The 21,290-nt window shown below is 56.0% G+C and overlaps 2 protein-coding genes across 2 annotated transcripts in view; both read right to left on the bottom strand.

Moving 5' to 3' along the window:
* CCDC30 (coiled-coil domain containing 30) overlaps positions 1–13,135 on the bottom strand; it is a 41,376-nt gene extending 28,241 nt beyond the window's left edge. Inside the window, exons 1-5 of the mRNA XM_051786124.1 lie at positions 13,093–13,135; positions 12,164–12,331; positions 10,826–10,946; positions 4,997–5,154; positions 1,777–1,912 (exon numbers count right to left, since the gene is read on the bottom strand). Coding sequence (XP_051642084.1) covers positions 1,777–1,912; positions 4,997–5,154; positions 10,826–10,946; positions 12,164–12,331; positions 13,093–13,119 — 610 coding nt within the window. The 5' untranslated portion in view covers positions 13,120–13,135. The remainder of the gene's footprint in view (positions 1–1,776; positions 1,913–4,996; positions 5,155–10,825; positions 10,947–12,163; positions 12,332–13,092) is intronic.
* A 2,939-nt stretch (positions 13,136–16,074) lies between these two features.
* Positions 16,075–20,478, bottom strand: PPCS (phosphopantothenoylcysteine synthetase). Its single transcript, XM_051786129.1, has 3 exons — positions 19,935–20,478; positions 18,295–18,398; positions 16,075–16,712 (listed from the first exon to the last, which is right to left on the bottom strand). The coding sequence occupies exons 1-3, from the start codon at positions 20,446–20,448 to the stop codon at positions 16,389–16,391; spliced, it is 942 nt and encodes a 313-aa protein (XP_051642089.1). The 5' UTR covers positions 20,449–20,478; the 3' UTR covers positions 16,075–16,388.
* Between the last annotated feature and the right edge of the window lie 812 nt (positions 20,479–21,290).

Here is a 21,290-nt window from a genome sequence, read left to right on the forward strand (position 1 = left end):
CAAAACCCCACTAACTGGGCTCAAATTGGCCCCAAACAACCACATCCATTCCCTCTAACACAAACAACTTATCCTTGAAGCAAAATAGTAAAGGTCTTTTAGCAAAGATCAGTGATTTCTTTGAGGGTTTTTCTCAGCAAATAAATTTATTTACAGAGCCATTGGCTCTGAATTTGTCAGGAGGAGAAGCAGAGATCCAGCACTGGGGACACCCCTGAGATGTCACACTCGTTTTGCACACCCAGCACAACAAAACCCCACAGACACAAAGCATCAAACCCTTACTCACAGTTGGCAAGGCCTGGTATTCATCTGACACTCCAGGAGATCACAAAGCTCAGGGAATGTGCAGGGAACGATCCCTGAGGGTCCCAGGCTGGAGCTGCTCCGTGCTCCGGGTGCTGGAGCTGCCACTGCAGGCTCACCCCATCCCTGGGGACACGTGGATCAATCCACACACCCAGCACAGCCCTGCCTGGCATTAAAGGGCTGGGTGGGATGGGGTTGGAGGCTGGGGAGGAGCTGCCAGGTCCTGGAAGCTCCTGGGGTGAGGGCCAGGTCCTCACACACAGCACCAGGACACCTGAACCTGGAGTCTCCTGGAGTGACTTGGCCTCACGTGGGGCTGGGATGTGGCATCTCACCCCAGTTTGCTGCTCTCCACTGGAATTCTGCACCACAGGTTCAGGGACTGTGAGATGATGGATGAAGTTAAACCCAGAGAGGATTCAGAATTTAAGGGAAAAAGTACCTGCAACTCCCTGGGTGGACAGAGGTCGAGATGCTCCTCAACACAACCACAAACATCTGCTCAGAGGAACAGAAGGGAGTGTGGGACCAGGTGGAGACCATGTGGCCTCCCCCATCCTAATCCCAGCAGGATGGGAGAACATTGCAGGACTGAGACTGTGGCTGACAAGGGACAATCAGGATGTTCTGCTGCCAAAGCCACAACCACATCCAAGCCCCTCCTCAGGTGCCAAACCCCCTCCCACTGGGTACACCCATCAGAAATGAAAAAGTCTTTATGACTAGAGCCACTCCAACTCCACCCAAACAAAAAGAAAATGAGCAAAAATCTGAACTCCCACCTTTCACATGACAGGGACAATGCAAGGAACCTCCCCCCCCAAAAAAGCAGCCATACCCCTGTGTCCAGCAAAGCACCTGGACCACTCTGAGAGCAGCTTTACCACATCTCCCTCCAGAAAACTGTTCCCTTCCACAGCATTTCAGTATACATAAATATTTCAGTATTTATAGAAAAATACTAAAAATAAATAAGGGCTAGTCAGCAACAGTTATTTCAGAAATGAGGTGAAGGGACACAATCTAAGTAGTCACTTCATCACTGCTGCTCTTGCCAAGGGCTCCCAAAGAGGTAACATTCCCAAAGTGCATGTGGAGAAGCCCGGGATGAGGGCTCCAGCAAAACCTGTGCACATGGTATTGCAGCTACTCTGTTCCTGTACCAGGTCCTCATTCCCTCTCCATCCCCTCCTAGGGCAGGAATTTCTCCCTGTGGAGGAGCCAGGGAGAGGAATTCAGCCCAGATCTGGTTCTCAGGGATCACAGAGCCCCAGTCTCAGAATGAATGGGTTTGTAACTGTTAATTATTGCACTCCCATCTCCTAAGGAGCAGGCTAACACCTGATTTTCCCACATTCCAAGCAGGGAGGACACAGGAGAGGCTGCCCCCCCCTCCCCAGAGGTGGGAAGTGACCTTACCCTGAGTGGGCTGGGCTGAGAACAACCAGGAATCAGGAGTGGCTTTACCTGCTGCACTCTGCTCCTTGCTCGGTGCATCCAACTCCTCTGTCATCCCCTGGAGCTCTTCCTGGGCCCCCATCAGCCTCTGGGGAGCATCATCCAGATCTCCTGCAGGCTCCCTCTCCAGCTCTTTCCTGCAGAACTGAAGCACAAGGGTTAATGTTCCCCTGGAAATGAGAAAACCCTGTGGGGATGGGACTGAGGCAAAGCTGTTTGTCACCCTCTCTGACACCGGTCCCCTCATCTCCAGTGCCACTTCTGGGACACACCAAAGGCAGGTGATGCCCACAAGGCAGCCCTGACCCAAAGCTCTGAGTGTTCCCTGGCTCCCAGCAGAGGGGACTCACTCCTGCATAGGCTGGTGGGGCTGCACAGCCTGAGGATGAGGCTCTGGAACTGCTCAGGCTGTGGGTCTTCATTCTAAAACCAATTAAAACCCTCCCAGTGTGCTCAAGAAGAGACCTGAAATAGGGGGGGGGACCACAAGTCTGATGAGGATGAGCTGGGGGGGCTCAGCTGGAGAAAAGGAGGCTCAGGGGGGACCTTCTGTCTCTGCAACCCCCTGACAGGAGGGGGGAGCTGGGGGGGGGTCGGGCTCTGCTCCCAGGGAACAAGGGCCAGGAGGAGAGGGAACGGCCTCAAGTTGTGCCAGGGGAGGTTTAGATTGGATATTTGGGAAAATTCCTTCACAGAAAGGGTGGTCAGGCACTGGCACAGGCACCCAGGGCAGTGGTGGCCACCATCCCTGGAAGTGCTCAAAAAATATGTGGGTGTGGCACTTGGGGACACAGCTCAGTGGTGAATGTGGCAGTGCTGGGTTAATGGTTGGACCTGATGATTTCAGAGGGCTTTTCCAACCTTTTGAGTCCATGAAATCTCAACTATGAGCTGTGCCACCAGCAAGAAAATGTATTTCCTTCCTCACTGTCCCTTAGGAAGCAGCTGGGGCTGGGACCTCTGATATCCTGGATCTGCCTTTCAGAGTCAGAGGGCTCAGCTTTGCCCAGAGAGTGTTGGCACAGAGTGTGACTGACTCCCTTTATCAGAGTAACACTGGGAGACTTAGGATCATGGAATGGTTTGGGATGGAAGGGACCTTAAACCCCATCCAGTGCCACCCCCTGCCATGGGCAGGGACACCTTCCACCAGCCCAGGTTGCTCCAAGCCCCATCCAACCTGGTCTTGGACACTTCCAGTGATTCAGGTGTAGCCACAGTTTCTCTGGGCAACCTGTGCCAGGGCCTGACCACCCTCACAGCCAAGAATTCCTACCCAATATCCCATCTAACCCTGCCCTCTGGCAGTGGGAAGCCATTCCCTGTGTCCTGTCCCTCCATCCCTTGTCCCCAGTCCCTCTCCAGCTCTCCTGGAGCCCCTTTCAGCCCTGGAAGGGGCTCTCAGGTCTCCCTGGAGTTTCCCTTCTCCATTTGACCCCCCTCAGCTCTCCCAGCCTGGTTCCAGAGCAGAGGGGCTCCAGCCCTTGGAGCATCTCCGTGGTCTCCTCTGGACTCTCTCCAGCAGCTCCACGTCCTTCCTGTGCTGGGCCCCCAAAGCTGGAGGCAGCTCTGCAGGGGGGTCTCACTTGAGGGGGGCAGGGGGATAGAGTCCAAATTTAATTGGCCTTTGGGGTGCAAACACACACTGTGGGCTCCTGTCCAGCTTTCCATCCATGAGAACCCCCAAACCCATCCTTCCCCTGTCTTTTGAGCCATTTACAAACCCATTCCTGCTCCCCCCATGAACCATCCCTGAGGGTTCCTGAGGCTCAGCAGGTTGGTGTCACTGATATTTTGCACTCCTGGAGATGTTCCTGAGCTCCCACACACCGTGACCCCAGAATATTTCCCCGTGGATCTGTCAGAGCCGACCACACAAACTGCAGGTTTGGACCCCTCTTGCTGCCTTAGTGGTGACACATCAAAACAATCAGTTCTGCTTGGTCAGCCTGGCTAAAAGCTGAATTCATCCCTGTACCAGACAGGACAGGGATGGCCCTTCATCCCAAGAGTGGGACAGGTCAGCTGGGAACAAGCAAGGCCACACATTCCCGCCAACAGGGTAAGAGGAGCAATTAACCCATTAACCTGTAACACTGCTGGGACTCTAATGACTCTGTGAAACAAGAGTGATGCTCCCCTGAACAATGGGGTGCTTAATCCACAGTTTCTGGTTCACAGGGATGGACAGCAATGACATCATCTGGGAATAATCAGTCTCAGGGAGACTGTTTTCTGGGAAAACAGATCTCCCAAAGTGTCCTTCACCTGGTTTAAAACCACAGAAATGGTGCCCAGTGTCAGAACTGGGGAGAATTTGTGTTTGGTGGAAAACAAGGGGCATTAGGCTTATAAAAATTCCCTAAAAGTGTTCAAGGTGAGGTCCAGTGGAGGGTGTCCCTCTCTCCTCCAAACCCAAGCTGTTGTGGGATTCCATTCCTGTCCACAGGAAGAAACTGAAAGGCACAAAAGCAGAAGGCCAAGCCCTGACCCCTCTCTGAGGTCTTGCCCCCTCTCCCTGCTTTCCCCCAGCTCCAGCTCCTTCCTCATTTCTTGGTCACTCAGGAGACAAACAGCAGTTCACAGAATTCCAGAATTCTCCATGAAACAGCCACAGTCAGGAGTAGGTGGGAATTGGTGGCCTTAAAATCCTAGAAGGGACCCCCAAGTATCATCCAGTCCAACTCCTGGCCCTGCACAGACACCCCAACGATCCCACCCCGTCCCTGAGAGCTGTGCAGACGTGGGAGCAAATCAAATGCCAATGTCCAAGGGTGGAAACTAAGAAATCTAGAATCAAAGAATTCCAGACTGGTTTGGGTTGGAAGGGATCTTAAAGCCCATCCAGTCCCACCCCTTGCCCTGGGCAGGGACACCTTCTACCAGCCCAGGTTGCTCCAAGCCCTGTCCAACCTGGCCTTGGACACTTCCAGGGATGGGGCAGCCACAGCTTCTCTGGGCAACCTGTGCCAGGGCCTGACCACCCTCCCAGGGAAGGATTTCTTCCCAATATCTCATCTAAAGCTACTCTCTGGCAGTTTGAAGCCATTCTCCTTGTCCTGGCACTGTCTGCTCCTGTAAACAGTCTCTCCCCACCTTTCCCGTAGCTCCTTCAGGTACTTCACCACTGAGACTCCACTGAGGACTCAGAGACAGGAGAAACCGTTGTAATTGCAGAAATATCCCAAAGACATTCCCTTCCCAGCCTGAGCAGCTGAGCAGGAGGTACCTGGATGCCCTCTGTGGTGCTGTGGAGCAGCCCCAGTTTCCCCAGCAGTGCTGTCCTCTCCACCAGCAAATAGGCGACCTGTTCGCTGGCAGCGCTGTGAGCGATCTGGGACAGCCCTTCCTGCTGCAGCAGCTCCTCCACCTCCTTCAGCTGGGCTTCTGCAAGGCAAGGCAAGGCTTGGGGTGAGCAGAGGAGCAATCAGGGCATGATTTCCTGCAGATCTGCTTCCCAGATCCTCTAATTCCCCAGTGCAGCAGCTCCTGTTTCTCCCGGAGCCCAACAGCTCCTCAAGTCTCTCCTGCTTCCCACTCCCTGTTCTTACCTGTTATCTCAGCCCTACTCCCTCTCTCCCAAGGTTTCTGCTCATTCATCCCCTTCCCTGCCTGCCAAGTCATAGGACCTGCTACACCTACTTGGAGTTCTCCTGCCTCGTTTTCCAGGGAGGAGTTCCTACAACCATCTTCTCCTCCCAGCCTGGTTTATCCTCACACCATTAACCCTGAGTGATGGAACCTAAACAGGTTAAACAGTGGTTTAAACGGGTTAAACATGAGGGAACCATGGAATCAGTAAGGAAAAGACCTCAAAGATCATCAATTCCAACCTTCAGATACCCAAGACCTCTTGGAGAGAAGTAGACATTTTCTTCAGCAAGAGACACAAAACACCAGATCACTCCTAGAGAGCATCACTATTTTCCCAAAGAGAGAGGTAGATCTAAATATCTTTAAGAATTAAAGCACCAATCCTTCACCATTTATCCCAAAATTATAGCCAGGAACACCCTGCACTGGGAAAAACTTCCAGATTCAATGGCAGATTTGTGACAGCAGCACTTGCAGAAGTCAGTTTATGGCCAGGCACTGCTGTGTTTGTGAAACAAACAGGTGCTGAAAAGATTCCCTCGTTTTTGTGGCTGGAATTTACCTGCCAGGAGAAAATGAGGAAACTTTGGTCTCTGGAGTGGTCAGGGCAGTAACTCCTGCACCAGATCCAGCAGCTTGTGGAGCCAGGGAAGGGCTTTTCCAACCCTCCCTGTGTAATTCATATTAAAACAAATCCAAATTTCTGGTCCAAACAAGGTTATAAAGGTTTCTGAGTGCTGCAGGATGGGAGTGCAGTGAGCTGTAAGGAAGAAGGAGGGATATTCCCACTTTTTCACTCAGGAAGCTGGAGCTGTCCAGCAGAGCAAATATTCCTCTCCCCCAGAACACAGAGAGCTCTGGACAAGCCTGGCCCTCCCTTCCCTGCACTGATTTAACCACGTCCCGAGGCTCCAATCAATCAATGCCATGTTTCCACTCTGCTGTTCCAGCCCTGTGGATGGAAAACACCCTGAGGTCCCCTGGGGTCCCAGAGCACAGCTCAGTCAATAGGGGGTCAAACAGGGCCCACCAGCAAACAGGGCTTTGGGCAGCATCAAAATAACTGGACTGGCTCCGAGCAGGTGCACCAGGAAGAGCCCATGGATCCCAGGAAACAACCCCAACCTGCCTTGCAGTTTGCTCCCAGAGTTCTGCCAAATCCCAGCTACAATGAAGGGGAAACTGCTCCCATTTATGGCCGGGAATGGGATCCCCTATAGAACTGACACCTTCCCCTGCCAGTGCTCCCCTCATACCCTGCCAAGTAATGTTTACTGGTACAGCCTCGGATCCCAGACATTTTCCACAGGCTGAGGAGGGAAAAAAAAGGATTTGTGAGGATGAGAATGGTCTGCCACACCCAGCACAGGTCACCTGCTTGTCAAACCCACTGATTTCCCACAAACCCCTTCCCTCCCCGACCCAGCAGGTCTGGGAAGAGCCAACAGCTCCCCCAGGCACTGTTCCACCAGAGCCCTGCTGGGTTCCCACTGCCACCTCCTGTCCTTGCTTGTTTGGAAGCAAGTTTTGTCTTTGTATTTTCTACCCCAGGAAGACTCCCAGAAGCAGCAGCTCAGTGGTGTCCTCACCTCACCCCAGACCTGCCCTGTCCCTGCTGGGTGTGCTTCACCAGTCCAGCTGTTCCAGCTGCTACAACAAACAAGCTCAGACCACGACTATTTATTCTTTTTATTCCACTTTCGAAACAAATGGAGGCAGCTCCCCCCAGTGTGGTGCTTCACTGCCCATTCCAGCTGTTTTTCAGGAAGGCTTTTGGCACCACAGCACATGTGCCATTGACCTGCCCTCCACCAACACCCAACGAGAGTGTCCAACGAGAGCCCTCGGATCAGGAACCACCTGGAGGGGAGGAAAAATGTCACTCTGGGCAGAAGATCCACATGAGGTGAAGCTCAGCTCCATGGCCCAGCAGAAACCAGCCCTGGCTGCTCCAGCAGGAACCTGTGCCAGGCACAGAGTAAATCTGTGAGCAGGGATTTGTGTCATCAGAAACTACTCGGGGTCAGTGATGGGCATTAATGATCCTCAGAGCCTGAAGGGGCTCCAGGAGAGCTGGAGAGGGACTTGGGACAAGGGATGGAGGGACAGGACAAGGGGGAATGGTTTTAAATTAAAAGAGGGGAAATTTAGATGGGATATTGGGAAGGAGTGAAGGTGGTTTGGCCCTGGCACAGGTTGCCCAGAGAAGCTGTGGCTGCCCCAGCCCTGGAAGTGTCCAAGGCCAGGTTGGACAGGGCTTGGAGCAGCCTGGGCTAGTGGAAGGTGTCCCTGCCCATTGCAGGGGTGGGACTGGAGGGCTTTAAGGTCCCTCAAACCCAACCCAGTCTGTGATTCCATTCTATGAAACAACAGATCAAGTTGCTCCAAGTGATCCCAGATCAAGGTCTCCAGCCTTTACCTGAGTCTTTGCCCCTCCCTTCTCACCTCCCAGCTCCAGCTGTGAGGACAAGGCAGAGCAGGACAGATCCTGCCCCTCACACCATTCCCAGCTCAGGCCTCTCCTTTGTACCACAGTCTTGAACCAGCCACTGTTCCCAACTGCCCTTTCAGGTTCTCCTTCCAATTCTCCCAAAAGCTCCCCACCACCACCCTCTCCTCTTGCCTCACCCACATTTTTAACACTCCCAGCAGACCTGGGTCTGCCTTTCCACAAGACCCTTGTCCATCCTGATCTGCAGGATCATCCTGTCCCCACTGCAGACACCCAGCTGTCCCCAAAAACAAGAGGGGGAGCAAGACCCGGAGCACAAAGTGTGAGGAGGAGCAGCTGAGGGAGCTGGGGGGGCTCAGCCTGGAGAAAAGGAGGCTCAGGGGGGACCTTCTGGCTCTGCAACCCCCTGACAGGAGGGGGGAGCTGGGGGGGGTGTCAGGCTCTGCTCCCAGGGAACAAGGGACAGGAGGAAACGGCCTCAAGCTGTGCCAGGGGAGGGTCAGGTTGGATATCTGGGAAAATTCCTTCACAGAAAGGGTGGTCAGGCACTGGCACAGGCACCCAGGGCAGTGGTGGAGTCACCATCCCTGGAATTGTTCAGAAAACCTGTGGATGTGGCACTTGGGGACACAGTTCAGGGCTGACCTTGGCAGTGCTGGGGGAATGGTTGGACTTGTTCTCAGAGGGCTTTTCCAACCTTAACAATTCCATGATCCTGTGATCTCTGATGAAAAGCAGAGGCTGGGGGAATGGACACAGGGATACAGACAGGGCTCAGCAGCAGAGCAGCCCGAGAGAATCCTTTGGGAATGTGGCACAGCACAAGCAAATCCATCCACTCCATCTGCTCCGTGCCAGAGATGGCCAGGGGGATTTTTCTGTGAAGTGGCTGAGCCAGAATCATGGAATCAGAGAATATCCTGAGCTGGAAGGGACCCCCAGGGATCATTCAGTCCAAATCCCAGACAACCCCAACAATCCCCCCCTGTCCCTCAGAGTGTTGTCCAAACCCTACTGGAGCTCTGGTAGCCTTGGGGTCATGACACTGCCCTGGGGAGCCTGGGCAGTGCCAACCACCCTCTGGGGGAAGAACCTCTTCCTAATATCCATCCTAAACCTCCCTGGCACAGCTCCAGCCATTCCCTGGGTCCTGTCCCTGGTCACAGAGAGCAGAGATCAGAGCTGCCCCTCAGGAGAAGCTGCAGACCCCGAGGAGTCTCCCCTCAGCCTCCTCTTCTCCAGCTGAACAAACCTGCAAAGCAAAAACCCAAAAAAACCTCAATAAAAGACTCAATAAAACACTCCACCAACACCTCAAAACACCTCAGGGCTGCCCCCCCCCCCTGCAGGGGACAGCCTGGGGGGAGCAGGGCCTTCTCCACTACCCAGATCCCTGAATTATCTCCACACATCACTCATGCCAGCACTGAGGTACAGGCAAGCCTTAAAACCCACAATCTGCCAGTGATATCCCAAAACCCCTCCAGAAAAACCCTATGGTATTGAATCCACAAAACCCCCCGGGGAACAACACGACCACAATTAAAATCGAGATGCATGGACACGGATCTCGGCTTCCATTCCAGGCTTAATCATTGCTCAACAGCCACAGGAATCCCTCAGAAGTGGAAAAAGTCCAAGACCGGGAGGGAATCACTGCACTTCAGCTTTGGGAAAGGCCTGTCCTTCTCCTGCCACCTCGTGGGCAGCGAGAGAAGAACCAGGAACAGAGTTTCCTGCCACAGTGATGCTCCCAAAAACTCCTTAATCATTTCGACCCCTTGTAACCAGCATTTGCACCACAAACCACCACTTGAGGTGCCCAGAGGAATCGGAATTTTAGGCAAACCCATCTTTGGAAAGTCCCTCTGTCACATGTGCTCCTTGAGAACCCAAAAGATGCTCAAAACCACAATCAGTTTGCCCAAAACTCCTGAATTTGCTGCCCCAAACAAAGCCTGTATCACAAAGAAGCTGTGCCATCACCCCCAATTTTACCTTAGGGCCAGGTAAAAAAATACATCCCATGAAAGGAGTTGATGTAACAAAGGCACTCAAAGCACAACAAAAGACTGAAGAAAAACAAGATTTAAACCCCCCAAAAAAATACATTTGCCGTTACTGGAAGTGACCCCAGAGTTTGAAAATAAATTATTTGAAGCAAAATAAATGAAATAATTCCTTTAAACAAAATTACTGCACCTAAAATAGTGAAGTTCTAAGGGGCTCCAAGCAACCTGGGGTAGTGGAAGGTGTCCCTGCCATAGCAGGGAGTGGAACTGGATGGGCTTTGAGGTCCCTTCCAACCCAAACCATCCTGCGATTCTGTGACAAGAAACACACACAAGTTGTGAATCCCCAGTACAGGACACTGTCCCTCACAGTTGCTTTAAAAAATGGGGAGTTTGTGTAAACCAAAGCCAAAGGCAAATTCACTGCCTGGGTGGGAGTGAGGAGTCAGTGACAGATAAATTAGTGTTGGAAAGCAAACAGCACCATCAGTCCTGGCCTTCAAACAGCCTCTGGAAGAGGCAACAACGGAGTCACATGGAGAAAGTGCCAAATTCCCTGAATAAAGGCAGTGAAGGCAGGCAAGAACCTCTAAATCAATTAAAAATCAGCTCTAGCAGCTCATTAACACTTTTAGCAACCTCCCAAAGAGCAAACCTGAGGACATCCCTGAGGACTCCCTGAGAGCTCCCTGAGAGCTCCATAAGAACTCCCTGAGAGCTCCCTGAGAATTCCCCAGAAAGGCTGCTCTGATCTCCAGGAAGGTTTAACACCTGCCAGGGCATTCCCTGGGCCCGTGGTGAGGAGGGATCCCAACTCCCAATCAAGTCCAGCAGCTCATTAACACTTTCATCAACCTCCCAAAGGCCAAAGCACCGAGAGCTCCCCGAGAAGTCCCTGAGAGCTCCCTGAGAACTCCCCAGAAACGCTCTGCTCTGCTCCCCAGGAAAGTTTACCACCTGCCAGGGCGTTCCCTGGGCCGTGGTGAGGAGGGATCATTACCCTGGAGCAGCTGCAGCCGTGCCAGCTCCAACCTGAGCTGTTCATTCTCCCTCTCGTACTCCGAGGCGATGGCATCCCGCTCCTCCGTCAGGGCACGCACGTGGCCCACGTAGCTTTCCACCTGCAACAGGGAAAACAGCCCTTGCCACCCGGACCAGGGAAAACAGCCCTATCCCTGTGGCTGCCAGAGCCTCCCCAAGGGGCACAAAGAGCTCTGCCACCTTCGGATTTAAAGGATAAGCCCAAGTATTGGTAGGACGCTGCACCTTCGGAACAGCTGGGAATGGGAAAACCTGGACTGGGAGGGGGTGAGGTGTGGGGGTGCTGGGAAGGGGGGGCTCTGAGCCACGGCTCTGTGGGAGATGCTGGGCTCACCACCTGCTTTTTGATGCCCCTACGTGAGGAATGGGGACGTAGAGGGGATGCCCTGAGTTTCCCAGGGCAGCAGAGTGGCTGTGACACCCCTGGACGTGCTGCTGCACAGAGGGGATGTGGGACTGGGTGGGTTAAACCCAGAGGGGATCAGAGGATCACTTAGGTTGGAAAAGACCTCCAAAATCATGGAGTCCAATCTGTGCCTGATCCCCACCTGGGCACTGAGTGCCACACCCAGTCCTTCCTCAGACACCTCCAGGGATGGGGACTCCACCTGGGCAGCCCCTTCCAAAGCCTGACCACTCTTTCCACGAAGAAATTCCTCCTGATGTCCAACCTGACCCTCCCCTGGCACAGCTTGAGGCCGTTCCCTCTCCTCCTGTCCCTTGCTCCCTGGGAGCAGAGCCCGACACCCCCCCAGCTCCCCCCTCCCGTCAGGGAGTTGTAGAGAGTGAGAAGGTTCCCCTTGAGCCTCCTTTGCTCCAGGCTGAGCCGTCCCAGCTCCCTGAGACATTTCTTGCACTCCAGCCCCTTCCCCAGCTCCGTTCCCCTCTCTGCACTCACCAGAGGGATGGGCCACGGCTGGTGACCACACACCCCTGAACACCTCCAGGGAGGGGGACTCCATCACTGCCCTGGGCACCCGTGCCAGTGCCTGACTGCCCTTTCCATGAAGGAATTTTCTCATCCAACCTGAGATTCCATGAAGGAATTTTCTCACCCAGCCTGAACCTCCCTGGGCACAACGCGAGGCCACTTCCTCTCATCCTGCCCCTCTTTCCCCAGGAGCAGAGCCCAACACCCCCTCCGGCTCCCCCTCCTGTCAGGGAGTTGCAGAGAGTGAAAGGTCCCCCCGAGCCTTCTTTTCTCCAGGCTGAGCCCCCCCAGCTCCCTCATCCCCGGTGCTCCAGCCCCTTCCCCAGCCCGCTGCCATCCCAGCACAGCCCCAGGAGGGTCCCTTACGTCTCTCATGTCCTGCTCCCGCCGCCGTTCCAGCTCTCCCAGCCGTGTCTCCGCTCTCCGGAGCAGCCGCCAGGCCAAGCCCAGCAGCTCCTGGGCCGGGGCCGCGGGGTCCGCGCCCTCCGCCCGCAACCAGCGCAGCACCGCGTCCGCCGGCACCGGGGGCTCGGCCTGGGGAGAGAGGGCAGTGAGACGGGGGACGGCTGACCCCCCGAGCCCCCCACGGGGGTACAGCTGGTGTCCTCAGCCCCCGGTGCCGGGGGTACAACTGACCCCCCAAATCCCCGGGCCGGTCCCGGGGTATAAACGATCCCACTCAGCCCCAAAGCAGGCAGTACAGCTGAGCCCCCGAACTCCTGCGGGGGTACAACCGACCCCTCTCAGACCCCGATCCCAAACCCAGGGTACAACCGACCCCTCTCAACCCCGATCCTAAACCCAGGGTACAACCGACCCCTCTCAGACCCCGATCCCAAACCCAGGGTACAACCGACCCCCCTTCAACCCTGATCCCAAATCCGGGGGTACAACCGACCCCTCTCAGACCCCGATCCCAAACCCAGGGTACAACCGACCCCCCGAAACCCCGATCCCAAACCCGGGGGTACAACCGACCCCTCTCAGACCCCGATCCCAAACCCGGGGGTACAACCGACCCCCCTCAACTCCGATCCCAAACCCGGGGGTACAACCGACCCCCCTTCAACCCCGATCCCAAACCCAGGGTACAACCGACCCCCCTCAACTCCGATCCCAAACCCGGAGGCACAACTGAGCCCCCGAAACCCCAGGCTGGTCCCGGGGATAAAACAACCCTCCGAGGGGTACAGCCGCCGCCCCTCAGCCCCGATGTCGGTCCCGGGGGCACCATCGACCCCCCACGGTAACCCCGGGGGTACCACAGGCCCCCCGGGCCCGCTCCGGGCACCCACCGGGGCGGCGGCCGCGGCCGCGTCCATGCGGCGGGACGGACCCCCGTCGCCATGGCAACAGGACACGCCCCCAGAGGACACGCCCCCAGAGAGCGAGGCCTTGAATCGGGCTACGAGGCCACGCCCCCAACCAATAGTGTCGTGGGGGGCGCGAGGCCACGCCCACTGTCACGCCTCCAGCCAATAGTGTCGCGCAGGGGCGGTTTGAGGCCACGCCCCTGGTCACTCCCCACTCGACAGGCGCCCCCTGGCGGGGGTCCCGCGGCACAGACCGGCCACCAAAAATCCCAACAAACCGGGCAGAAAGTTATCCCGGTTTTCTTCCAAGGGAAACTGCGGGAGCTGAACCGAGCATGGAGAGGTGTCCGGGGAGACCTTAGAGCCCCTCCCAGTGCTCAGGTGAGACCCCCCTGCAGAGCTGCCTCCAGCTTTGGGGGCCCAGCACAGGAAGGACGTGGAGCTGCTGGAGCGAGTCCGGAGGAGACCACGGAGATGCTCCAAGGGCTGGAGCCCCTCTGCTCTGGAGCCAGGCTGGGAGAGCTGGGGGGGTCACCTGGAGAAGAGAAGGCTCCGGGGAGACCTTACAGCTCCTTCCAGTGCCTAAAGGGGCTCCAGGAGAGCTGGAGAGGGACCTGGGACAAGGGATGGAGGGACAGGACAAGGGGGAATGGCTTCCTACTGCCAGAGAGTAGGTTTAGATGGGATATTGGGGAGAAATCCTTCCCTATGAGAGTGGGGAGGCCCTGGCACAGGTTGCCCAGAGAAGCTGTGGCTGCCTCATCCCTGGAAGTGTCCAAGGCCAGGTTGGACAGGGCTTGGAGCAACCCGGGCTGGTGGAAGGTGTCTCTGCCCATGGCAGAGGGTGTAATGAGATGGGCTTTAAGGTCTGTCCCAACCCAAAGATGATTCCTTGAGATGGTGGAACTGCAAAGTGAAGCAGCTCCGTCCTGCAGAGCTCACTCCCTGACTGCACAAGGGAAGGAGAAGACCCAGCCATGGAGAAGAGAGACACAGCAGAGCACAGGGAGGACCTTCCATGGGCAGTCAGGGATCCCCAGAAAGCCCTGGACAGATGGTCCTGGACCTGCAGGAGCCCCTTCCAACTCATGGTACCACACCCAGCACCCCCAAAAGGGAAGGGCTGGTGCCCAAATATGGCCAGGCTGGAGCATTCCTGGGCTTAGGAACAGGATCAGCTCCTGCTTGGAACAGGATCATCCCCGACATGGGACTGGGGTGGCTGTGGCTCAAGAGTCTCCCCAACCTGGGCCTAGCAAGGAGAGGCAGATACAACCTCCACAGTGGTGTTCCCAGCCCCTGAGACCCCACAGGGCCTGGGGCAGGTGATGCCCCAATGTGCTCTCCAAACCATTCAGATCATTGCTCTCCTTCCCAACCATCTCCCAGGGGAATCCCAGAACAGTCCAAGACAGTGTTGGGGGCACTTTTCCCACTCTGTGTCCCAGCACTCCTGCAAGGGCACCTTCAACTTACACAAGCTCTGATATTCTCATCCCTGCTGATCCATCCCTGCTGCTGGCAGCTCCAAAGACAAGGGAAATCCCTGAACTAGCAGGACTTGACATTCCCAGTGATTACACACTGGGAGAGGAAGACAGGCAGCTCTTGGAGCTTCTCCAGTTCTCTCACCCCCTTCTCTATCAGTCCTGGCCACCTTGAAGTTGTGAGTTCCTTCTCCAGCTGGATCTCAGCCCTCCTGAACAACCTGGACTCTTTCTCCCATCCCTAATGGAATCTCCTGATCCCATTCCCACACTCTTTTCTTGCTCTTCTGGGTTTATTTTCCCCCATTTTATGAGCACACCTCACCTTCACGTGACAGTGTAATTACAACATCCCTGCTGCCTCCTTGAACCCACGATGGTTTTAACCAGGGCAGTTCCCCCCTCTGGAGAGGCATCCAGTGTTCCTAAGTGCTGTTGTCTTCCTTTCCAGGCTCCCAGTGACTTTATTGCAAGGACAAGCAGGTGAGCAGGCACACAGTGAACAGCAGCAGAGCTGCACTGAAGGTTTTTACCATTTTGGTTCTTGCAGACACACAGGAACAAACGCTTGGAAGTTGGGAATGGGATGGAAGAGGGTTTAGAGAAAAGCAGGAATGTCCCAGTTTGAACTCCAGCCAAGAGGCAGCTCCTCCCAGGGTCCATCACTGCCACTCCTGCTCACCCAGAACCATGGAATCAAGGTTGGGAAAGCCTCTTGAGATCATTGAGTCCAACTATTGGCCCAGCACTGCTGTGTTCACACCAAACCACGTCCCCAAGTTCCACACCACACATTCCTTGAACACTTCTAGGGATGGGGACTCCACCACTGCCCTGGGCAGCCCCTTCCAATGCCTGACCACCCTTTCCATGAAGGAATTTTCACAATATGAAAACGTGAACCTCCCCTGGCACAACTTGAGGCCGTTTCCTCTCATCATGTCCCGTGTTACCTGGGAGCAGAGCCTGACCCCCCCAGGCTTCCCCCTCCTGTCAGGGGGTTGTAGAGAGCAAGAAAGTCCTCCCTGAGCCTCCTTTTCTCCAGGCTGAGCCCCCCCAGCTCCCTCAGCTGCTCCTGCTACTCCAGACCCTTCCCCAGCTCCTTCCCAGGACACCTCCCCCCTCAGTGCCCACTCCTTTTCTCCAACCCCTTGTCCCCAGGCTCAGATCCATCCCCTGTGCTCCATGCCACGTTTCCCTGCCTTTATCCCCTCCAGCAGCCTATGAACACCTGGGATGGGAGGAAAACCTTTGAAGCAGCTGCTTTAGGGCCACTCTACAGCACCTACTGCTGAGCTGTAGGAACTGGGACCTCTCCTGGCACAGCAGCTGCTCCCCAAAGTCATTGTCACCTCATTCTCCTCCTTTCCCCAGCCTTGTTTCACCATCCACCCTCAGCACCAGCTGATTCCCCCCTCCAGTCATAAACCAGCACATCTTTGCTGCAAAGCCCCATTCCATCCTCCAGCCATTCCAAAAGAAACTTGGAAGAGAGAGATTCAAGAAGTTCTTTATATTATATAGACACCTGCACCATTTCTCCTCCCGCCAGGGGACAGAAACCAAATCCTTTCCTGCTCTGGACACCAGAAGAAACCTCCTTTGGAATGGTTTCACTTCCATGTATTTCTCTTTCCCGAAGCCACGACAGATCATGGCCAAGCTGTGGAGAAGTGACACAGTTTTGGATGGGCCTCCAGAGCATCCTGGAGGTTTGGTTTATTTACCTGGACAGGGAATCACTCCAGGGAATCATTCCAGTTCCTCTCCAGCACAATTCCCAGCTGCTCCTCAGCCTTTCCTCTCTATGAAGGCCGTGTGCTGCCCCTGCAGGTAACTCACAATTTTCTCCTCTATCTCCATGCCCTGTGCTAGTTCCTCCTCAGAGAGGGACAGGGGGGTCTGTGAGTTGCTGGTGACGATGATGACGGAGGTCCTGCGGGATTCCAGGACGTTGGCCACCACCACCTGGTGCCGGTACTTCTCCAGAGCCTGCCGGGACTTGTCGATCAGGATCTGGGGATCCGTCTCCAGCTTGAAGGAAATCACAAAGGCCTCAGGGGCCCAGTCTCTGACCAGGGGGGACAGCATTTTTGGCACCATCTTCATTGTGATCTGTGAAGGACAAAAGAACCCATCAGCCGAAACGTCACAGTGAGTTTTAGTAAGAGAGGAAATTCCAGCTCGCAGCGGGAAGTTCTGCAAGGCAGTGTTTGATCAGCCCTCAGCAAACAAGGCTCAAATGTCACTGCAACGCCCTGTAAATGGAACTTAAAGGATCAGTGAGGTGCCACCAATGAGCAGGGTGTAAATTCAATCCAACTTAATTCAACTCAGTTCAATTCAACCCAACCCAACTCAGTTCCATGGCCAAAGTGCTACCCACAAAAAGCAGGGGAGTTCTGAAGCAGGGCCACAGGAACTCTGCATTCCCAGAGCTAAACCCCACTCTGGGAATATAAATATAAGCAGGGGAAGATTTAAAAAAAAAAAAAAAGCATTACAGCTTCAGAAGTCTGAGTTTTTCAGCTCTCTAGAATCCAGGCAGTTTATTCCACCTTCAGCTTTGCTTCTCTCAACTCCTTAAGGCACATGAGGCTTCAAAGTCCCAAAGTACAGGGGGGGGAAAAAGGTAGGAGACTCTGTTCTCCAGCTTCCCATCACTGGGAATCAGGTTGGTCCCACCTTTCTGGTGCTAATGATAAAGAAATAAGCCCAGAAGCTGATTAAATTCAATTAATTTGGTGTTTTTTACACACAGAGCTCTGGAGTCAACTGCTCCCATCACTGAGAGGGCAAGAGACGTGTGTGTTGGACCATCATCGGTGCAGGTAGGATGGATCCAGAGTCCTGGAGTGGTTTGGTTTGAAAGAGACCTTAAAGACCATCTTGTTCCACCCCCTGCCATGGGCAGGGACCCCTTCCACCAGCCCAAGTTGCTCCAACCTGGCCTTGGACACTTCCAGAGATGGGGCAGCCACAGCTTCTCTGGGCAACCTGTGCCAGGGCCTGCCCACCCTCCCAGGGAAGGATTTCTCCCCAAAATCCCAGTCTGGATCAAGCCTCTTTTAGGTTAAAGCCATTCCCCCTTGTCCTGTCACTCCAGGCCCTTGTCCAAAGCCTCTCTCCAGCCAGAAGGCAGCAACTCAAGTACTCCAGGAGCTATTCTTGGAGCACTTCAGCTCCCTGAGACCCACCTCTCCTCGTCTCCATGGAAGCACAGACAGCTCTAAAGGACAAAGCCAGAAGAGCAGGAGGCATCTCACAGGCACCTTCACATTCCACAGCCCAACTGCTGATATGTTGGAGCTGCTGCCTCTCACACCCAGAAAGAGCAGTGCTGGACACCGCTCCCTCCCTGTGGATAACCCATGGATAACCCACGGATAATGCATGGCACCACTCACTGCTGGGGCTGGAGTTTGCCACTCAACCCCCTTCATGCCATCCTAAAAATAAACCTGGATCAAAGCAAAGCAGGGCTGACCCTGCCCTGCCCTTTATCTGGGCCCCTTGGTGCAAGATAAGAACAAAACAATGCAACTCCAGCATTTCCAACCCTGTGGAAAAACTCGCCCTCCCATTCCCTCTGAGAACACACATGAGCCGGTGCTTTGCAGCTTTCCCAGGCTTTATCCACAGCCAGGGAGCAAGGAGGGGGTGGCAGAGGAGGGTGGCAGAGAGGGGGGGGCCTCACCTGCAGGGGCCCCTCCGAGGACTGGATCTTGTGCTCAGGCATCTCAGAGGCCGGAATGTAGAAATCGGACACGGCGGCTGCCAGGTAGAACATGACACTGGAGCCTGTGGGAAAGAGCTGCTGTCACCCCTCCATGGCCTGGCCCTGTCACCCCAGGGACCCCAGAGCCAGCAGGGCCCCCCTCAGAGCACCCCCAGCACCGCCCTGAGCAGGGCAGCGTTGCCCCCTCACAGGGGTCCCTCACACACACCATCCCCACTGGGGTCTGCCTTGCCCCAGATAAGAGGTCCATTCATGCCAGAGCCCCACAGTCAACAGGGCCACCTTGTCACCTCATACCTGGGCTCTGGGGCCACCCTGAGGGGGCCATATTGTCCCTTCACACCAGGGACATCCCCCCTCACCTGGCCCCCACAACCACCACGTCCCCTCATGCCCATGTCCCCCAAAATGGGGGCCCATGTCCCCTCAGGCCTGGGCCCCCTCCCGAGGCCACTCTGTCCCCTCACACTGGGGACCCCCAAAGGGGCCTCATCCTCTTGCCTTACACCCCCCACACCAAGGCCACCCCAGTTCTTCTCTGTCCCCTCACACCAGGGACCCTCCTGGGGTCACCTCATCCCCTCACACCTGGTGTCCCCCCATTTCCTCCACCCCTCACACTGGGGAGCCCCACAGGGGCCTCGTTCTCTCTTGCCTTCCACCCCCCCACCTGAAGGCCACCCTGTCCCCTCATTCCTAGGTTCCCCCAGTTCTTTCCTGTCTCCTCACACCATGGGGGGGACCCTCCTGGGGTCACCCCATCCCTTCCCACCTGGTATCCCCCCAAGTTTTCCACCCATCCCCTCATACCCAGCTCCCCCCTGTTCCCTCATACTGGGGACCCCTATGTGGGACCTTGCCCTCTCTTGTCCTTCTCCTGCCCCCCACCTGGACCATCCCATTCCCTCATTCCCAGGTGCCCCATGCTCCTCCCTGTCCCCTCACACCAGGGACTCTCCAGGGCCACCCCATCTGCTCACACTGGGAACTCTCATGGGGGGCCTCACCCTCTCTTGCCCTGCTTCTTGGCCACCCCATCCCCTCATTCCTGGGTCCCCCTGGTTCCCATGTCCCCTCCTGCCCAGACTTCACCTGGTTCCTCCTCATCCCCTGTGTCCCCCCATCCCCTCACATCAGGAAACCTCCTGGGCCACCTCATCCCCTCATACTGGGGACCCCCATGGGAGATTTCATCTGCTCTTGCCCTGCTCCTGCCCCTCACCCGGGCCACTCCATCCCTTCATTACCAGGTCCCCCGGGTTCCCCCCATGCCCTCCCACCCAGACTTCACCTGATTCCTCCCCATCCCTTCAAACCCGGTGTCTGCCCCGTCCTCTCACACTGGGGACCCCCACGGCAGGACCTCACTCTCTCTTGCCCTGCTCCTGCCCCCCATCCCAAAGCCACCCCATCCCCTCATCCCCGTGTCCCCTTCACACCAGGGACCCTCCTGGGGCCACGCCATCTCCTCACACCCGGTCCCCCTCTGTCCCTTCACACTGGGGACCCCCACGGGGGACCTCGCCGTCTCTTGCCCTGCCCCTGCCCCCCACCCCAAAGCCACCCCATGCCCGTGTCCCCTCTCGTCCCCCCAGTACCCAGCGGTGCCAGCGCCCTGGCCGCGGCGCGCAGCAGCGCCAGATACTCCGCCAGCTCGGTGAACTCGATGGCGAGCAGCGCTCCCTCTTCGGTGGCCCGGTGGTAGTCCCGGAGCGCGGGCAGCAGCGCGGGCAGCGCGGCGGGCGCGGCAGCCACGCCGGGCGGGGGGCCCGGGGTGAGGCGGAGCGCGTCCAGCAGCGCGGGGCCGTGCGGGGGCAGCGCGCGGGCCCAGGGGAAGACGGAGCGGGCGCGGTGCAGGAAGCACACGCCGTAGCCGAGCCCCACGAGCCGCTCGGCCGAGGCCGCCCCGCGCCGCCCGCTGCTGAAGTTCTCCAGGAAGCGCACGGCCCGCGCCTCCAGCGGCACCTGCGTCCCGCCCGAGGTCACCAGCGCCACGCGCCGCCCGCGCGCCACCTGCGCCGCCGCCCACGCCCGCACCCGGCGCTCGGCCGCCAGCGCCGCCGCGTCCTCCGCGTCCTCCTTCTCCGCCTTCCCCTTTCCCGGTTCCGCCATGACCCGCCCGCCGGAAGGGAATACTTCTCCTTCCTGCCGTCACCGGAAGTGTTGCCTTGGCAACGCCGTCGCCGGCAGCCTTCACCCCGGAAGTGTTGCCTTGGCAACGCCGACGCTCTCGGACTTCACCCCGAAAAGCCGGGGAAGACGCTCTCCAGACTTCGTTTTGAGGACGTACAACCAAAAAAGACACACACGTTTATTGCAGCGCCGGGTGTGTCGGGAAGGATTCCCCAGGACGCACCCCGAATCGCATAGGTTTCATCAATTTAGACAACTTCCTAATTACAGATTCGAGGATTCCCTCACCTGTCCCACTCCATTTCCTCCCTCGAATTGCTTGTTTTACTCTTGACACTGTTTCCTTCCTTCTGGACCTGGTTCAAGGCCTAAACCCAGTCTTGTCTCGTCTCCTTTTTCGCTTTTATCACTCTCTTCCGCAGGTGCTAACAGTTGTCTTAGTTTCCCAACTAAAACACTGTAAACTGTTTCATTCACTTCCACAGGTACTTTGAAATAGTTTCTCTATTTCTTTGTTGAAATCACTAATCTCAGATGAAAGGTCACAGAACACAGGTGATCCCTGCCTTTCTCAGAGGCAGAATTAAGACTTCACTAACAAGATGTAGAGGAATAGTGTGTCAGAAAGGCACAAAGAAATGAGTATAATTACATTTGAGGAAAATCCTGGTGTAGTATGAAGAATCAAAGGGAAATGTAGACAGTCAAACCAAGTAGAGAGGTGATAGAATGACTGGAATTTTTGAAGTTCAGGATTTTTGAAGGATACAAAAATAACATTCCCATACCTTACATACAGAATTGACGCCATAGACGGATGT

Source organism: Manacus candei, unplaced genomic scaffold (genome assembly GCF_025592945.1).
Source record: "Manacus candei isolate 608988 ecotype Guabito, Panama unplaced genomic scaffold, ASM2559294v1 h1tg000022l, whole genome shotgun sequence".
NCBI classification, from domain to species: Eukaryota; Metazoa; Chordata; class Aves; order Passeriformes; family Pipridae; genus Manacus; species Manacus candei.